This window comes from Indicator indicator, chromosome 18 (genome assembly GCF_027791375.1).
Source record: "Indicator indicator isolate 239-I01 chromosome 18, UM_Iind_1.1, whole genome shotgun sequence".
Lineage (NCBI taxonomy): Eukaryota > Metazoa > Chordata > Aves > Piciformes > Indicatoridae > Indicator > Indicator indicator.
Window position 1 is genome coordinate 12,408,058 of NC_072027.1, and position 17,614 is coordinate 12,425,671.

The 17,614-nt window shown below is 43.0% G+C and overlaps 1 protein-coding gene across 1 annotated transcript in view; it reads left to right on the forward strand.

Annotated features, from left to right (window-relative positions):
- Positions 1–16,960, forward strand: part of AFF4 (ALF transcription elongation factor 4) — a 55,099-nt gene extending 38,139 nt beyond the window's left edge. Inside the window, exons 10-22 of the mRNA XM_054389311.1 lie at positions 365–402; positions 1,137–1,299; positions 1,802–2,722; positions 5,279–5,367; positions 6,972–7,203; positions 9,357–9,454; positions 10,010–10,073; positions 10,241–10,377; positions 10,779–10,850; positions 11,892–11,985; positions 13,102–13,145; positions 14,756–14,976; positions 16,158–16,960. Coding sequence (XP_054245286.1) covers positions 365–402; positions 1,137–1,299; positions 1,802–2,722; positions 5,279–5,367; positions 6,972–7,203; positions 9,357–9,454; positions 10,010–10,073; positions 10,241–10,377; positions 10,779–10,850; positions 11,892–11,985; positions 13,102–13,145; positions 14,756–14,976; positions 16,158–16,276 — 2,292 coding nt within the window. The 3' untranslated portion in view covers positions 16,277–16,960. The remainder of the gene's footprint in view (positions 1–364; positions 403–1,136; positions 1,300–1,801; positions 2,723–5,278; positions 5,368–6,971; positions 7,204–9,356; positions 9,455–10,009; positions 10,074–10,240; positions 10,378–10,778; positions 10,851–11,891; positions 11,986–13,101; positions 13,146–14,755; positions 14,977–16,157) is intronic.
- The last annotated feature ends 654 nt before the right edge of the window (positions 16,961–17,614 follow it).

Genomic DNA, 17,614 nt, shown 5'->3' on the forward strand with positions numbered 1-17,614 from the left:
CTAGTGCTTGATTTTCTTCATGTGGAAAAGCTGGAGATAGTATATTTAGCTGGTTAGCTTCTGGTGCCCTGGGCAGTGTAAATGTTGAATTATCTGCTTCAAAAAGGTGGAAGCATGGTTTTAGTGAGGGCTGGGAATAGGGATTCCCAGAACTGCAGTGAAAACTTGGAGAAAAGAACTTTTTCTTTCTGTACAAGAGAAGTGCAGACAATTTAAACTGCTGCAAGTACTGAATTAAGATGCTATTCAGGCTAAATCATGTTAAAAAATAAATTAATGTCTCTAAATTGATGTTTTGCAACTTAATTGTATGTTCAGTCCTAAATAACTTCTGGAAGCTTCATGCTCTGTTTCTTAATTGCAGGACTGCGATAAGACAGTGCCAAGGAGCACACCTGGAAGGTAGGCATTCCTTGGGGCATTGCAGCATAGCCAGGTCAGGGCTGATGTTAGCTCAGTCAGCACTTGATCTCATTGCTAGACCATCTTTGCTTTTCTCTTTGCTAGAGAGAAAGATGATATGTATGGGCTGTTGAGCCTGGAGAAGAGCAGACTGAGAGGGGATCTTCTCAAGGCTCAGCAAGAGCTGAAGGGTGGGGGGCAGAGGATGGGGCCAGACTCTTTTCAGTGGTACTCAGGGGCAACAGACACAAACTGGAATCCAGGAGGTTCCATCTGAACAGGAGGAGAAACTTGTTTGGTGTGAGGGTGCTGGTGCCCTGGAGCAGGCTGCCCGGAGAGGTTGTGGAGTCTCCTTTTCTGAAGAGACTCCAAACCCCCTGGTCACAGCTAGCTGCTGTGGCTGCCCTGCTTTAGCAGTAGGGTTGGACTGGATGATCATCAGAGATCTCTTCCAGCCCCACCATGCTGGATTCTGGGCTTGGATTCTTATCTTAGAGGTCTTTTCCAACCAAATCAATTCTATGATTGTGTAAATAGTGGATATCCTGTGAATTGGCAAGGTGTAAAAACAAAGCCTATTGCTTGTTTCCAGGGTGAGCTGTGGTCAGTTATCTGAATTTTGTAGTAAATGTTAATTAAAACAGGACATTTTATTCTTGCTAATCAAAGGGACTTCTAGGAGATCTTTGTGTCTTGCGTATGTTTATTTTTTTCCCCTCATTTTTTGTTTTCAGTAATTCTGAACCTTCACAGCATAACAGTGAAGGAGCAGATAACTCAAGGGATGACTCGAGCAGCCACAGTGGATCTGAGAGCAGTTCAGGATCTGACTCTGAAAGTGAAAGCAGCTCCAGTGATAGTGAAGCTAATGAACCATCACAGAGTGCATCCCCTGAGGTAGGGTTTGACGTGTTTGAGCTCACTTCATTAGCTTGGCATTAATCCTGAGTTTTAAAAACAGAAAACATGAATAAATCCTCAAACTGCCTTAAAGAAAAGCAACAGCCTGACAAGTGTGAGATCATTTTCCAGCAGGATTATTCTGCTGAGGTACCTGTAATTGGATATGTAACTGTTCTCTACATAAGCATGCTTTTGATGTTTGAGCTGGAGGTGATTTCCACCACTATTTGTCTGCTGGAGAGCAGAAGTTAAGTGAGGTCACAGTCCCTTAAACTGCAGGTTTTTAGTCTGGGAAGCTGTGGCAGCAAATCTTGCATGTTACTAGCAGCTGCTCCAGTTGAATGAAAAATGACAGCAGTTATTTGTATTCATCAACCTGCATTTCATTCCTTGTGTATCTTTGCTTTTATGGTGTACCTCTTGCTTTGACACACAGCTGTGATGGAAGAAATGGGAAATATTTTACCTAACGCTGGTTTCTTACTTTTGTTTTTAGCCAGAGCCACCTCCAACAAACAAGTGGCAACTGGATAACTGGTTGAATAAAGTGAATTCACATAAAGTGTCACCAGCTTCTTCTGTGGACAGCAATATCCCATCTTCCCAAGGCTACAAAAAAGAGGGAAGGGATCAGGGGACAGGGAGTGGATACACTGAGCAAGGTGGATCCAAGGATTCCATTTCTTCGACACCCGGGCGAGATTCCAAACCTACCCAAAAGGGCTCGGAGAGCAGCCGTGGCAGGCAGAAATCACCTGCCCAGAGTGACAGCTCAACACAGAGGAGGACTGTAGGTAAAAAGCAGCCCAAGAAAGCAGAAAAGACATCTGTTGAAGAGCCTAGAGGAGGTCTTAAAATAGAAAGTGAAACCCCAGTAGACATGGCAACAAATATACCCTCAAACAGGCATAAGGCAGCCACAAAAGGCTCCAGGAAACCCAATATAAAGAAAGAGCCCAAATCTTCCCCTCGGCCTACAACAGAGAAAAAGAAATACAAGGCTTCAAGCAAAACTGCCCAGAAATCCAGGGAATTCATAGAAACAGATACCTCATCCTCTGATTCAGATGAAAACGAGAGCCTGCCTCCTTCATCACAAACACCCAAATACTCTGAGAGCAATAGGACTCCTGTTAAATCTTCCATGGAGGAGGATGACAGCTTTTCTTTTCGGCAAAGAATGTTCTCTCCTATGGAAGAGAAAGAGCTTCTTTCACCACTCAGTGATCCTGATGAAAGGTACCCACTTATTGTGAAGATTGACCTGAGCCTCTTATCAAGAATACCAGGGAAGCCTTACAAGGATGCTGATGCACCCAAAGTGGAAAAGAAAAACGTGCCCGAGAAACACGCCAGAGAATCCCAGAAGCAGCCATCTGACAAAAGTTCAACAAAAGGCAAAAGGAAACACAAGCAGGTGATCACTGGGGGTTAGAAAGAAATTCTTGACAATTAGGGTGGTGAGACACTACAACGGATTGCCCAGGGAAGTTGTTGATGTCCCCCTCTCTGGAGTGTTCAAGGCCAGGTTGGATAGTGCCTTGAGCAAGCTGGGCTAGTGGAACGTGCCCCTGCCCATGGCAGGGGGACTGAAACTGGGTGGTATTTGAGGTCCCTTCCAACCTAAACTATTCTATGAGTCTGTGAATCACTTTGTATAGAGATTTGCCTGTTTTCTTGGTGGATTGCTCCTGGTGGCAGGTGTGTAGCCCAGCAATCCAGCTCATACGCCATGACAGTGGCTCTGAGCAGTTGAGAAGATGACTTTGGCTACCTGATTTGTGTAGAACACACCGAGCATCCCTGTGGTGTTTCATAGGGACTACTGGGATATTTTCTTGAAGAGGGGAAAGGAGAAGGTTGCAGCTGTTGGTGTGCTAGCACTGTAGCTAGAGCTTCTCTGCCTCTATTCTTGCCCTTTCATGTCTCCACTTGATCTGGCACCAGCCCCTACTACACTGCAGGCCAGCTCAGGCAGCTGATCCAAGGGAAAATTCATCTGGGGAAAAAAAAAAAGGCATTTTTAAGCTGGATCAGCTCCTTGAACTGGTGAATCATGCAGTTGCATATTGTCAGGATAAGGGATGGGGTAGAAAGGGGCCTGGGGCATGGCAGCAGCAGGAACCGTCATCTCTAAACAAAAAAACAACTTTTAATATTTTTAACTCTAAATAAAAAGCAGGAATGCTTGAGGGCAGTGAAATGGACAGGAGTCAGCAGGGTAACTGAACAGAAGTAATACTCTTGGAGAGGGGAATGGTAAGAGGTAGTGGATGGTGTCATTTAAAACTGTTTTTCAGGCCAGGAAGAGGGCAGAATTAGACTGGAGATTAGGAAGAAATTATTTACAGTGAGGGTGGTGAGACACTGGAACAGGCTGCCCAGGGAGGTTGTGGATGCCTCCTCCCTGGAGGTGCTCAAGGCCAGGCTGAATGGGGCCTTGAGCAACCTGGGCTAGTGGAAGGTGTCCCTGCCCATGACAGGCGGGTTGGAACTGGGTGATCTTTGTGGTCCCTTCCAACCTAAACCTTTCTATGAATTTCTGAACCTCAGAACATAGACAAAGAGCAAACCTGTGACTGATGGACTCAATGGTCCAAGGAGTTTTTATCCATTTCTGATTTCCATACAGTTAGTTAGGACTGTGAAGCCCTGGTTCAGGGGTTCAAAAATTGCTGTGCTACTCTAGATATCCTCATGAAAATTTCATTTTGATAGAGCTGTAAGACTTTGTTGCTGTGTCAAATCAAAGGTTTATATCAGGTCATTCAGGGAGTCCACAACATTAAAGATTTTGAGATGCTTTTAACACCTCAACCAGCAGGTTTTGGCAAGAACAGTTAAACTTAGGCTTTATCCCAGCAAATACCCTGGTTGATAATTGATTTTGATACTCACATTTCTCTGGTGCTTTACTGGTGCATACCTGAGCCTTTTTTGTACCAGGTAAAGGAAAACCTACCCTTTCCCTGAGCCCTCCAGTTTGTAGGTTTGTGATTGCCCAGTACACAACTGTCACCACTTGGGTGTAACAAAAATGAAACCTTTTGGCTTTGAATTTGGGTTATGAGGGACTTTTCATAAGGGGATCTAGCAATAGTGCAAGAGGGAATGGTTTGGAGCTGAGGGAGAACAGGTTTAGACTGGATCTTAGGAAGAAGTTCTTCAGTACAAGGGTGGTGAGACTTTGGAATCAGTTGCTGGGGAAGGTTGTGGATGCCTCTGCCGTGGGGGTGTTCAGGGACAGGTTGGATGAGGCCCTGAGCAACCCAGTCCAGTTAAGAGGTGTCCTTGCCCATAGCTGGGGGAGGTTGGAGCAGATGACCTCTAAGGTCCCTTCCAGCCTGAGGAGCCCTGTTTTCTGTTTTATTCATTGTATCAACGCTTGCTGAAGACAGCTTAGAAATTTACCTTCAAGACCCTTTGCCTTTCAGATTAAATTTATATTAAAATCTAGTTTTCAACATCTCTGAGCTTACTTTAATAGTCTGCAAGACTTTTACCTTTTTCTGGCATTCATCAGACACCTCTGTTAGATTCCCTAAAATAGAATCTCTCTCCTTATCTTTTATTGTGACCTGGCAGTCTGAGGTTAATGGTTGGACCTGATGATCTTAAAAAGGGCTTTTCCAGCCTAAGCATGATGCTGTTGAAGCCCTTGGCAGATTTTTCTGGTATTTCATGGTGATTAATGTATTTGTGCTAAAATGAACAACTTAGTTTCTACTTCTTTTGTGTAGGTTGGTACTTTAGAAGCCAGGCTTTGTTATTCATTACCTTCCAATATTAGGGTTTGGTCAGATATTTGATATGGAAGAGATGCTGTAGGGGACATTTCTGTGGTCTGTACATATCTTACTCTGTGCACTGCAAAACAGCTGCTAAATGAAGTCTTTAATGTGAAACTGCCACTCTCAGTGGAGCTGTAAATGTGGACGTTTGCCTGGATGTGTTTCTTGTTTGCTTTATTCAGAATGAGGATGAAAACAGAGCCAGTGAAAGCAAGAAAACGAAACTGGAAGAAAAAGCTCCATCAGGACACAAGACTTCTAGCAGTAGGGAGTGAGTATCTTGGCTGTGTTTTTGACATCAAAGGCTCAGGGTGATGAAGGAGAAGATGGGTGCCTGTCTTCTTCCCTCTTCCCCTTCCTCTCCCAGCAAAGTGTTTCCTCAGTCAATGGGTAAAAATGTAATTGTTTCTTCCCTTTCAGTCAGATTTACTGCAGAGTTTCTGTTAGTAGTTGGTGGAAATTAATTTCCATAACCAAAGACATTGACCAAGGTTGAGTGTTTTATTTAACAGAAGTAAAGTAACCCTTCACATGAGGGGTTGGGGTATTATGAAATGTATCCTTCCTGGTATTTCTCTGATACAGAGGGGAGTTTGGTTCTGGTTCAGGGACCAACTGTGCATCTAGCCTTGTCAGCTTGCAAAATCTCTGCTTTTAAATTCTCCTTTTAGCAAGTTTTTAAATCAGTTACCTTGCATTGTCTGGGAAGCTGATGGCATTGAGCTCTCCAGAGGTCCCTTCACCATAGCATTTTGTGATTCTGTGAGATTTGGATCCATGGATTTAGCCTCCTTTACTTAATAATTGATTAGCTAAAGAAGAATGTGAGTGACACAAAAGCAAAACAATACAATATCAGCAAATTGTTACCATTGTTTAATACTCTTTTACTTTGTTGCTCTAATTTTCCATGCTTTTTGTAGTAGCTGTTATATTTTATTTGACTTATTTCTTGGTCAGTACTAAACCACAGGAAAGAGTAAGGAGTTTTTTTCCACCACCTTTTAAAACTCTGCTCTTTCAGATCAAGCCACTGAAAACTGGTGGAATTATGTCATGGAAAATATTTCTGTAAAGTGAGTAATTGCCAGATTACACATCTGTGAGAAGCTGCAGCACATCAGGTGCTAGAAACCTTATTTGTCCATTCTGAGTTTAACAGTGGCTCACTGTTTGGTAGGAAACAGATGTGGCATGAACAGATGCATTTCTAGCTTGGTTTATGCTTTTATTTTACCTCTTATTTCTGTTCTTTGCTGCATTTGCAGTGCACTTACCCAAAAGACACTTAATCAAATGAAACTATAAAATAATGTGTAGAAATAATTACTATGGGAAGCCAGGGATAGCCAACAGCCCTCAGAAGCCAAAGTAAAGGTGTACTGAAAGGCTCTGCTGAGAAATCTTTCCAGTTTCCTGGGTTCCAGAAGAAAATTTATCTGGCCCCATCTGTTTGTTTTCTGAGCTGTCATGCTGACTGCTCTGCAACAGACAGCCTGGCGCTGACGTTGGCATCAGTTCCTTAGGTTGTAAGTGTTGAGGCTGTTTTCTTAAGAACTGTTGTAGGGATGTGGTTTTATGGTTAGAACTTGTCTGTCTCTTTTCAGGTCAGAACAAAGAAAATGGTGAAAATAAGCTTAGTCTGGCTTGATAAAAACCTTCTCACCTCTTTTCTTTGCCTCCATAGCTGGTTTGCTAGGTCTAAAAAGAAGTTGTTTGTTAAAAAAGAAATAAATACATTTTTAATGTAAAATATAATTAATAAAATATTCTGTGCTGCTGGGTTTGGGGGGTCTTTTTATTTGCTTGCTTTCAGGTTTTATTTTTGTCTTTAAGGAAAGAAACCCCAAGCCTGAATGTGTTCCTTTTATCCAGGTCTTCAAAGCCAAGTGCTGTTAAAGAGAAGGATTTGCTGCCCTCTCCTGCTGCCCCAGTCCTGCAGAAAGACCCCAAACAAGAACATGGCTCCCGAAAGAGGACAGTCAGTCAGTCATCATCCTTAAAATCCAGCAGCAATCCCAGCAAGGAGAATAGCAGTAAAAGCAGCTCATCCTCTAAACAGAAGAAGACAGAGGGGAAGGGTTCTAGCAGTGCTAAGGAAACCAAGGTAAAGGGTTCCTTCTCTAAACACCTTGAACTTGCTTCTTTGCTTGGCAGTTTGATGTGCTCAGTGTGGTCTAAACAATAATTAGCAGTTCAAGTTAAAATGTAACTAGTTTGGGGTATGAATTGTTTCATCTCAGAGTAATTAAGTCCCTAAAAGTCTATAAATTGGAAAACAACTTGAGAAAGAGTGGAATATTAGTGCTTATTCCTACCAATTTCTTCTGTTAATTAATGAAATGTGTTCAGTCATTTTCTGATTACTGATGCTGCTTTTTTATTAATTTGTTAATGAGAACTATCATTAGAAAGCTGTTTACACAATGATAAATGGAACAGTGAAGTTATTCTTGTCTCATCAGAGCCAAGTACAGATCTTCTCCTGATTTTTTTTTTTTTTTTTTTTTTTTTTTTAAGGAGGGCAGGAGTTTGGTCCATACTCAGTACTGGGATGTGAAACTATAACTTTCATTTTATGACATTGCAGGACCATGTTTCCATGAGAGCATTTTAACTCCATTTTGGGAATGTACAATGGTTGGGGTGGAGAAAACAGTTACAAGAATGGTGCAGAAAATGGGTTTTAGAAGGTTGGGAAGGTACTTAGATGTGATGGAATTAGAGGAAAAAAAACACTCTTAGGTCAGTAAATTTTACTGTGCTAATTTGTCAGTGTGTAAATGTGCATTGCTGGACAGAAAAGGAGCCTGTGAAGGCATCTGAGAGTGTATTGAATACATTTGAAGAGCAGACTGTTATCTAGCCAGTTGTGGAGCACAGTGTTTAACTGGGAAGGGTTTCACCCATGTGTGCAGCTGTCTCCAAGTGCTGCAGCAAAGCCCCAAAGCCTCCAATGAGCTGTTGGGGCTTTAAGCAACTGTTAGACCTCAGGGGCTGGATTTGCAGTCTCTAAAAAGCTTAGTAGCAAAGGCTGAAAATGTTCAGGAAAGATAATTGGTCTGGGGAGGAGGAAAGCAGCAGCAAGTAGACATGAGCAACAGCAGAAAGTAACTGAGTCATCAGGGTGGAGTTCATGAGTATCTGAGCTGGGAGGTGGGCTCTATTAATTCAGATGCCAATCCCAGCAAATTTTTGGAGCGTGGCAGGGTTATGTCTGTAAGACACTTCCAGGAGCTGTAGATAGTGAATTTACCTTACAGGCTGGGGCTTTGCCCTCTCTTTGTTCTTCAGCATGGAAATGTCCCCAAGCCAGTTGTTAATTTGTGAGATGTTTATCATTTTATACCTCAGATATGCTTAGTCATGCCTCTCAAAGTAGAATCTGCTCCTCCTGCACTGCACGGCACGTTCTGTTCTTGTTTCTATGGTACAGTGGTAGATAGCTCAGTGCAGAGCTGGTGCCTTGCAGCTCCAGGGTCCTTCTGGCTAGCAATAATCTGATAAATGTAGGTTATAAAATACATCTGGAGAGCTGGCCTTTGGGCATGGTAAATGAGGGGAGAAGAAAACGCAGACAAATCTGGGGAGTTGTTTCATGCTGTTTAGCTGCTGAAAATGGATTCACTTTCCGTGCAGTCCAGTCTTTAGCCTAAGGTGTCCTAGAATCACAGAATTGTTTTGGTTGGAAAAGACCTCTAAGATCAGAGAGTCCAACCATCAACACGTCGAGCCCTGTATAATTTAGAGGAGCAAGGACAGTGTGTTGTGAAGACAGATAGCTTTTCCCCCTGAAGTTGAAGTTTATCCATCAAAAATCTATTAATTATTACTATTTTCAAGGCAGAGACATTCAGCAGAGTGTATGAGTGTATTGTTGATAGAAATGAGAAATCATAAATGCATAAATCACCATCTCTTTGCCAGATGGAAAAACAGGACTTAGAAACAATGATACAGGAGATCCAGTGAAGGATTTCCAGACCTGGGTGCATCTAGAAAGCTTCTAATGGAGATCTCCTGCTGTATTAGAGTGAGGAGTTTGATTATAGCCTCTGTCTGCTTCTGTGCCAGCATTAGGTGAAAGCCTCGTGGGAGCTGTGATACTGTCTGTGGGGAAGGGCAGCTAAAGCAGCTGCAAAATGGATATTGCTACATATAATGCATGAAGTCATGGGAGAAATTTGTGCAACAAAAGCTTCTCTTGAAGGCAGAGAACTGTTCTTAAAATTTCTTACTTAGCAACAATTTTCATTTCAGGAAAAGATTCTGAACAATTCATCCACCTGCCCTCCTGTGTCTGCTCCAGCTACAGAAAGCTCAAAGTCAAGAAGAGCAAAACTTGTTTTTGATGATAGGTAAGAGCAGCAAAAGGTGCCTTTCCCTTTGTGGGTGGTGAATCTCAGTCAGCTACCTGCCAGGAAGAGTTGTGGTTTTGCTTCACACAAGAAGTCAAGCTTGTTGTCTCTGTTGCTCTTGCAGCCATGTGCTTTCTAGTTGCACCCTATTGCTTTGCAGGCAGCATGATCCCTGAGGAGGAACTGCAGCCTGCCCTCTACATTCCTGCTGAGCTTAAAAGGACCATGCAGGGGACTTGAATAGCTCTGGGTTGTTCTGTTTTTAAACACTGATGGGTGTTAATCATACTGCTTAACTATTTTCTTATTATTTACCTTTTTTTTTTAACTTACCTTTCTATTTTACTTTTTTACCAAAATATGTTTTTATTTGCCATATTATTTACTTTATTCACTTAGTTACTGACAACTTCTTGACCAGTTTCAGCATAGGGTAGCTCCTATAACTTGAATGAAGACAGAAAAAATAGAAAATTTGACAGCATTCAGAAACTTCAGTCATAAAAGGAAATGCAATTAGTAGCTGAGTCTATGGATTTGTCTCCTCTCTTGCAGGACTTACTCAGCTGATCATTATTTACAGGAAGCAAAGAAGTTAAAACATAATGCAGATGCTTTGGTAAGCGAATCTCCAATCCTTACTGGTGTTTGCACATCATACTGGGGGTTGTTTACTGCTTGTACCATTTTGCTGCCCTTCTGTGCTGGAGTTTTATTGTCTTTTCTCTCTGATTTTCGTCCTTAAGTTGTTGTTTGTTTGGGTTTTTTTTTCCCCCATCTCCTCAGTCTGACAGGTTTGAGAAGGCTGTGTACTACCTAGATGCTGTGGTGTCGTTCATTGAGTGTGGGAATGCATTGGAGAAAAATGCTCAGGAATCCAAGTCCCCGTTCCCTATGTATTCAGAAACTGTGGAATTAATCAAGTGAGTGCTTCAAAGCTTGTACAAGTGCCAGGTGGGTGGGGAAGAGCTCTGGAAATCAGAGCTGCTAGCTCAGTTTTGCCACCAACATTTGAGATCTCTTCTCATTTTCCAGTAAAACTGGATCACTTAACCAGTCCCTTTCAGTTGCTGAGGCTGAAAGTGTTGTCCTGAAGGTTTAGATTCTTTGTGCTAAGCCTCTTGAAGTGTCTCTACAGCACAACACAAAAAAAAACCAGAATTATTCCAGTTACCACCTAGTCAGCATTTTGTTGAGGGTCTGAAATTGGTTCTTGAGATGAAGAGAATTGAAACTCACAATTCCCAAGCATGTCAGTGTTCTGTGATTGATAACTGATGCTGTGATCTTCATTTGGTTGCTTACTTGATACCTTTGTTTGTAGATACACTATGAAACTGAAGAATTATTTGGCACCAGATGCTACGGCTGCAGATAAAAGGCTAGCAGTGCTTTGGTATGTGTCTTCTTAGCCTAACACTCTGCTCTCACGAGTTTCAGATGTTTGAGGTCCAGATTTCAAGTGTTTTAGTGAGAAAAATACCTAAGATCATGCCATGACCATGAAAACATGTCCCCAGGTGCCATGGCATATGTTTGTTTTTTTTAACACCTCCAGGGGTGGTGACTCTACCACATCCCTGGGTGGCCTGTTCCAGTGCCTGACCACTCTTGCAGGAAAGAAATTGTTCCTAGTATGCACTGAGTTCTCTGTTTGTGATCTAAATACATGCATTTTCCACTTGGCTGTAGGTAAAGATTAATGCTCTAAGGCTGATTATCTGTCAGCTGGGGCAGAGGGGATGTTGATGAAGGTCACATCCAAGTTCTTTACAGAGGGTGGTGAGGCACAGGAAAAGGTTGCTCAGGGACATCGTGGATGCCCCCTCCCTTGAGGTGCTCAAGGCCAGGTTGGACAGGGCCATGAGCAACCTGGTCTAGTGGAAGGTGTCTCTGCCCATGGCAGGTGGGTTGGAGCTGCATGATCTTTAAGGTTCCTTCCAATCCAAAACATTCTTTGAATCTATGAAATACAAAGGAGTAACAGCAAAAGGATAAGAATATTTCATATGTACTCACCCAAGTCAAAATTTGAGCTGGTATTATAGAATTGTCAGTAGCTCCCTAGATCAGCAGGTGTAGAGGACCTGAAGCAGTTGGTGTCAGGTGGAAATGAAAGGAAAGGCCGTGGCAGGATGCTTTAGACTCAGTGTGTCCTGACATGAACAAAAAGAAATTAAATCCTTGTCTAGGAAGTACCTCAGTGTTGTCTCCTAAGCTCAGAGCTGTTTATCAGCAAGATCACTCCAATGTGTAGTTTCAGCTGGGTTTATTCTCTTGAGAATTTAAAGACACTTAAGGATGTTTTTCCTTGAGCTACAACCTGAGGCTTGGCAGAGTGATCTTTAAAAGCACAGCTGCTGTGTATCTGAGCTTCACTCCCTGATGTTGAACTTGCCTTTAACTGTAACTGTGTTGTTGTTGTGTCTCTGGTCAGTCTGCGGTGCCAGTCTCTGCTATACCTAAGGCTTTTCAAACTGAAAAAGGAAAGTGCATTGAAGTACTCTAAAACTCTGACTGAACATCTGAAGGTAATTGCATAGCTTTTCTTAAAGTATTAAAACATAACCAAATTAAAGCTCTTCAGCACTTAAAATTCATGAGTTCAAGTTGTTACATCTGAACTTGGAGTATGCCCCTTTTAGAACTGGACCCTGAGTATGTTGAAGTTGAGTAGTTTACAGCTAGAAAGGGACAGCATGGCTGTCAGAACCCTACTGATCCTAGTATGAGAGCTCTCTATTAATAATTTGATCTAACTTTTGTCCTTTTTAATAAGTTCAGTAGCCTTCAAGCATAATTCAAAAACATTTTTCTTGCTGCATATCTATCAAGCTGAAGCATCATGGTTTAGACTTACAGAAATTCAGGGTTCTGGGGTGAATTATGTGGGCTGCCCCTACTTAGTCTTCACCAAAGCTGGCACCAGAGCCAGCTTCTCATTCAAAACCAAATTAGTCTTTCTGGATTTTTGCTGTTTGCAATGGGCTATTTGATATTTAATTATTCACCACCTCCCATCTGCAGTGAGTTTTAGATAAATTTCTTTACAACTGATTTAAAAGTGCTGTCAGGGGAAGGAGATGAAGAGGCACATCCTCTGAATGAATTTCACTCAAGATGCTGAAGATGAGAAAACCACTTAGAACACCTCTGTGATGTTACTCAGTCCTTAATCTAGGCTGAGATTTTCAAAGGAACACTTGGGGATAGGTAACAAAAGTCACTGTTTCTCTGAAACCCTCTGTTCCCTTTCAATACTGAGAGGGAACAGGCTTCTCATGTGTCTGACTTGTCAGGTTTTCTGAGACATCTTTAATCATTCAGTGCTTGCAATAACAGATTTCTTCCTATTAATGGGCTGAAAAAACCCAAATGTTTTTATAAGAGACAGTGAGACCTACTGGTTAGAACAGAGGACTGCTCCAGTGACCTTCTTTGTGTTGCTAAAACAATCCCATAATTTGTCTGTTAGACATCAGGAAAAAGGCTATTTTCCCAAACTTGAGTTTACTGTGATAAAATTCAGAATGTTAGTAATTGCTTAAAATAAAAACTGTTGTGAAATAACCAATTAAATAACCAGCTAAAATCTGGTTGAAGTATAAACATAAATCAGGTGACAAATTTCTTTTTCCCCCAAACAGAACTCCTTCAACAATTCTCAAGCACCATCACCTGGCATGGGAAGGTGAGTGGTAAAAGCTGTTACCTCTATTTCTCACTATCTGGCTGGTTTTCTGTGCCTGGGCTGCTCAGGGAGTAGCTTTTCACTCTTGAAAGTCTTGGGGAGCTTGTTCTAAGGGTGGAGATTTGTTGGAATAATCCCAAGCACAAATCCAGGCTGGAAGAGGAGTGGCTCAAGAGCAGTCTGGAGGGGGACTTGGGGGTGCCAGGTGATGATAAACTCACCATGAGTCAGCAATGGTCACTGGAAGCTGTGTGCTGGCCTGCATCAAAAGCAGCAGGACAGGGAGGGGATTCTGCTCCTCTGCTCTGGTGAGACCTTTCCTGGAGCACTGTGTCCAGTCCTGGTGGTCCCCAGCGTATGAAGGACATGGAGCTGCTGGAGCAGGTCTAGAGGAAGCCATGAGCATCATCAGAGGGCTGGAGAACCTCCCCTATGGGGACAGGCTTGAGAGAGTTGGGGCTGTGTTCAGCCTGGAGAAGAGAAGGCTTCAGGGAGACTTTCCAGTACCTGAAGGGGGCTACAGAAGAGCTTTTTACTTTTTACCAGGGCTTCTATTGATGGGATGAGAGACAATGGCTTTGAGATGGAAGAGGGGAGGTTTAGACTAGATTAAAAAAATTCTTTACAATGAGGGTGGTGAGACACTGGAACCTCGAAGGTTCCTTGAAGGTCCTTTCCAACCCATTCCATGATCTGGTTGTGTAATTAATCTGATAAAAAGGTTTAGAAGACTGCTGCTTACCAGAGTGCTCTGCAGAGGGTTCATCACAGCTCCTTGCTGCAAAACAGAGAGGCAGTGTGTCTCTAACACACAAATCGCTTTTCTCAGGGAGTTTTGGTGGTTTGTTTAATGCTTTTCCCCCTCCAAGTGCAGTGGGTGGAAAGAGACCTCCAAAGGTCATCTAGTCCAACCCCTCAGCAGTCAGCAGGGACATTCCCAACCAGATCAGGTTTTTCAGAGCCCCATCAAGCCTGACCTTCAATGGCTCCAGATATGGGGCTGCCATTGCCTCCCTGGGCAACCTCTTCCAGTGTTCTACCACCTTCATGATAAAGAACTTGTTCCTAACATCCAGTTTAAATCTACCCTGCTCTAGTTTAAAGCCATTGCCTCTTTGCCCCTTGTCCTGTTGCCACATCCCTTTGTAAACAGTCCCTCCCTAGCTTTCCTGTAGGTGCCCTTCAGGTACTGGAAGGCCACAAGAAGGTCTCCACAGAGCCTTCTCCAGGCTGAACAACCCAAGATCTCTCAGCCTGTCTTCATAGGAGAGGTGCTTCAGCCCTTCAGCCCTCCCCTGGACCCTCTTCATCAGGTTCACATCCTTGCTGTGCCGAGAGCCACAGAGCTGGACACAGTTAGGAGATGATGAGGTTTGGTTGTTGGGTTTTGGATGCAGAGCTAAAGCTAAAGAGTTGTAGCATCCTCATTTCATTTGCTTTAGGGCAAATCTTGACTTCTTGAGGTGTAAAATGGGAGTGTTCCAGCATCTCATACTCTGAGATGTGGGAGGAGAGGTGTTGGAGGGCATCTTGCAGTCTGATGCACCTCACGTGTGTGCAGATAAGCAGATGTGCATTTAACAATGTAATCCTTGTCTTTGGGGGAGCAGCAAACCTGTCGGGATGCCCTCTCCAGTCTCTCCAAAGCTGTCTCCAGGGAATTCAGGAAATTACTCTTCTGGGGCAGCCAACCCTTCAGGGAGCGGGTCTTCGGTGACGATCCCCCAGAGGATCCATCAGATGGCAGCCAGCTATGTTCAAGTTACATCCAACTTCCTCTATGCCACTGAAATCTGGGACCAAGCCGAACAGCTGTCTAAAGAACAGAAAGGTAATGCTTTGAAACTGGAGCTGGGTGGGTTTAGGTTGGACGTTAGGAGGAAGCTCCTCATAACGAGGGTGGTGAAATACTGGAACGGGTTGCCCAGAGATGTAGTTGCCCTGTCCTTGGAGGCATTAAGGATCAAACCTGATGTGGCCCTGGGCAGCCTTGATCTAGTTGAAGGTGTCCCTGCTAAGTGCAGGGAGGTTGGACAAGATGACCTTTGAGGGTCCCTTCCAACTTGATGCAATCTGTGAATCTGTAAAGGCTGGCACAGGAGGTTTAGAACCTCAGGATTCCCAGAGTGTGCTGAAATGCTCATAGGCTTTGTATTTTGGAGGTGCAGTTGATGTTGCACAAGATGCTGGCCAGGTCCTCTCAAAAGAAAATGGAAAAAGTAAGATGGATGGTTAGACCTTGGGTTGCAGTGATACCCCTCTGCTGTGAGGCCACACTGAGAGAGTTGGGATTGTTCAGTTTGCAGGAGAGAAGACTCCAGGCAGACCTTCTGGTGGCCTTTTAGTGCTTAAAGGGGCCAGTCAGAAAGCTGGGGACAGACTTCTGAGCAGGGCCTGTTGTGACAGGACAAGGGGTGATGGTTTGAACTAAAAGAGGGAGATTTCAGACTGGAGAGAAAGAAAACGTATTTGACACTGAGGATGGTGAGACTCTGGCCCAGGTTGCCCAGAGATGTGGTAGATGCCCCATCCCTGGAAGCATGCCAGGTCAGGTTGTCTGGGGCTTTGAGCAACCTTCTCTAGTTGCAGCTATGCTTGCTGACTGCAGGGGGGTTGGACTGGATGACCTTTGGAGGTGCCTTCCCACCCAAACCAGTCTGGGATTCTGTGTTAATATCTTGTATGACTTCAAGCAAAACCGCGCCTTGTAACTTCATACCATCGCCCCAAACCAGTGCATGACTCTATTCTATGACTGATAGAATACAACACCTAGAATCCAGGCCTTGAACATCTCCGAGGAGGGGGCATCCACAGCCTCCCTGGGCAACCTGATCTAGTGTCTCCTCACCCTCACTGTAAAGAATTTCTTTCTCTTCTCACTTCTGCCTAATAGTTGGTCTAGACGTTATCACTTGAATCCTCCTGTCTCAAAGATTGATGCTCAGGAAGGATAGCTGGGAGGTGACATTTCCCTGTCAGCTTTAACTCATGTTTCTGTTGTTTCTTCAGAGTTCTTTGCTGAACTGGACAAAGTGATGGGCCCTTTGATTTTTAACTCCAGCATCATGACCGAGCTGGTGCGCTACACCCGGCAGGGCTTGCACTGGCTGCGCCTGGATGCCAAGTGAGAACTCGGAGCTGAAGGAATGGACAACCCAAGGCATTTATTTTTCTCGCTGCCTCTGATTTTATCTCCACAACACTGTGTCATGTCAATAAGGAAGACTGCCATAACACATTGCTTAGTTGACACTAAGAACAAGGAATGCTTTCCCCCATGTCTCCCATCCTCATGTTTTGTGTTTTACCCTCCATCTCCCCCCTAATCAGCTGGTCAAAGGACTTGTTCAGTATTCCCACTTTAAGTTATTTAAGTATTTTAAAATTTACTACATTTAAAAGTGTAGTTCTGTTGATCTATCCTGGATAGATCATTGGAATTTCAGTCATAATACAGAAATAGTCAGTTTAAATCCTATTTATTTTAATTTTTTATTTTAATTTTGAAAAGCCCAATTTGGGGCAATTTTTTAGCTATTTCTTCCCTCAAATTTACCCTTTTTGAGTACTTAGTGGAAATTAAACCTAGACACTTTATTTAAGTACGTTGTGAGCTTTGTTACTCTGTAATGTCTTGTGGTGGTAGAGCCTGTAAAAGGAACTAGGACTGATAGGTTCTAATGTAGGAACACCATAATTTCCATGCCTAATGCCTAGGAGTCAACTAATAAATGACAACTACAGATTTATTATTGCAGAATTTGTACTAAATAGAGGAAAAAAAGATTTCCAGATATTCTTCTACGTATTAAGATACTTCATTTAAATGAATTATAAAGAAATTTATATGGAAAAAAAAATATTTAGCTGGACCTGATCTGGATTCTTTTCCAGGTGGTTTCCAACCATGGATTTAACACTATAACAATCACAAAACATTACAGTGATTTGCAGTTCAGGTGATGCTGAAGTCAAGGTGTAGGAATGAACATCGGTCCGATGGGTGCGATGCAAACAGGAAAAGTTTCTGAAAAGGACAATCTTGTGCTTTTTGTTTTTTTTAAAATACCTTCTGTTTCCGTGCTTTGTCTTTGATGCTCAGAAACCCAACTTGGTGGTTCATTTCAAACACCTTTTTATCCTCATGCTTGTCATTTTTTGACACTTAGAAACCCAACTTGGTGGTTCATTTCAAACACCTTTTTGTCCTCGTGCTTGTCATTCTTTGACACTTAGAAACCCGACTTGGTGGTTCAGAAACCAACACCAATTCGGTTCCTCCCACAACTCTTCATTTGCATCTTTCCCATTGACTGAGAAACCAGGAATTTGAAATAGGAATCGAGGTCCTTTTATTAGTATTTTTTGTTTCCTTTTAGGGTCTGATAGGTAACGGACACTACAGGATGACAGTGCAACAGCCATCGTGGGGTGGGAGCACACCTGCTTTGCCAGGGAAAAATGGA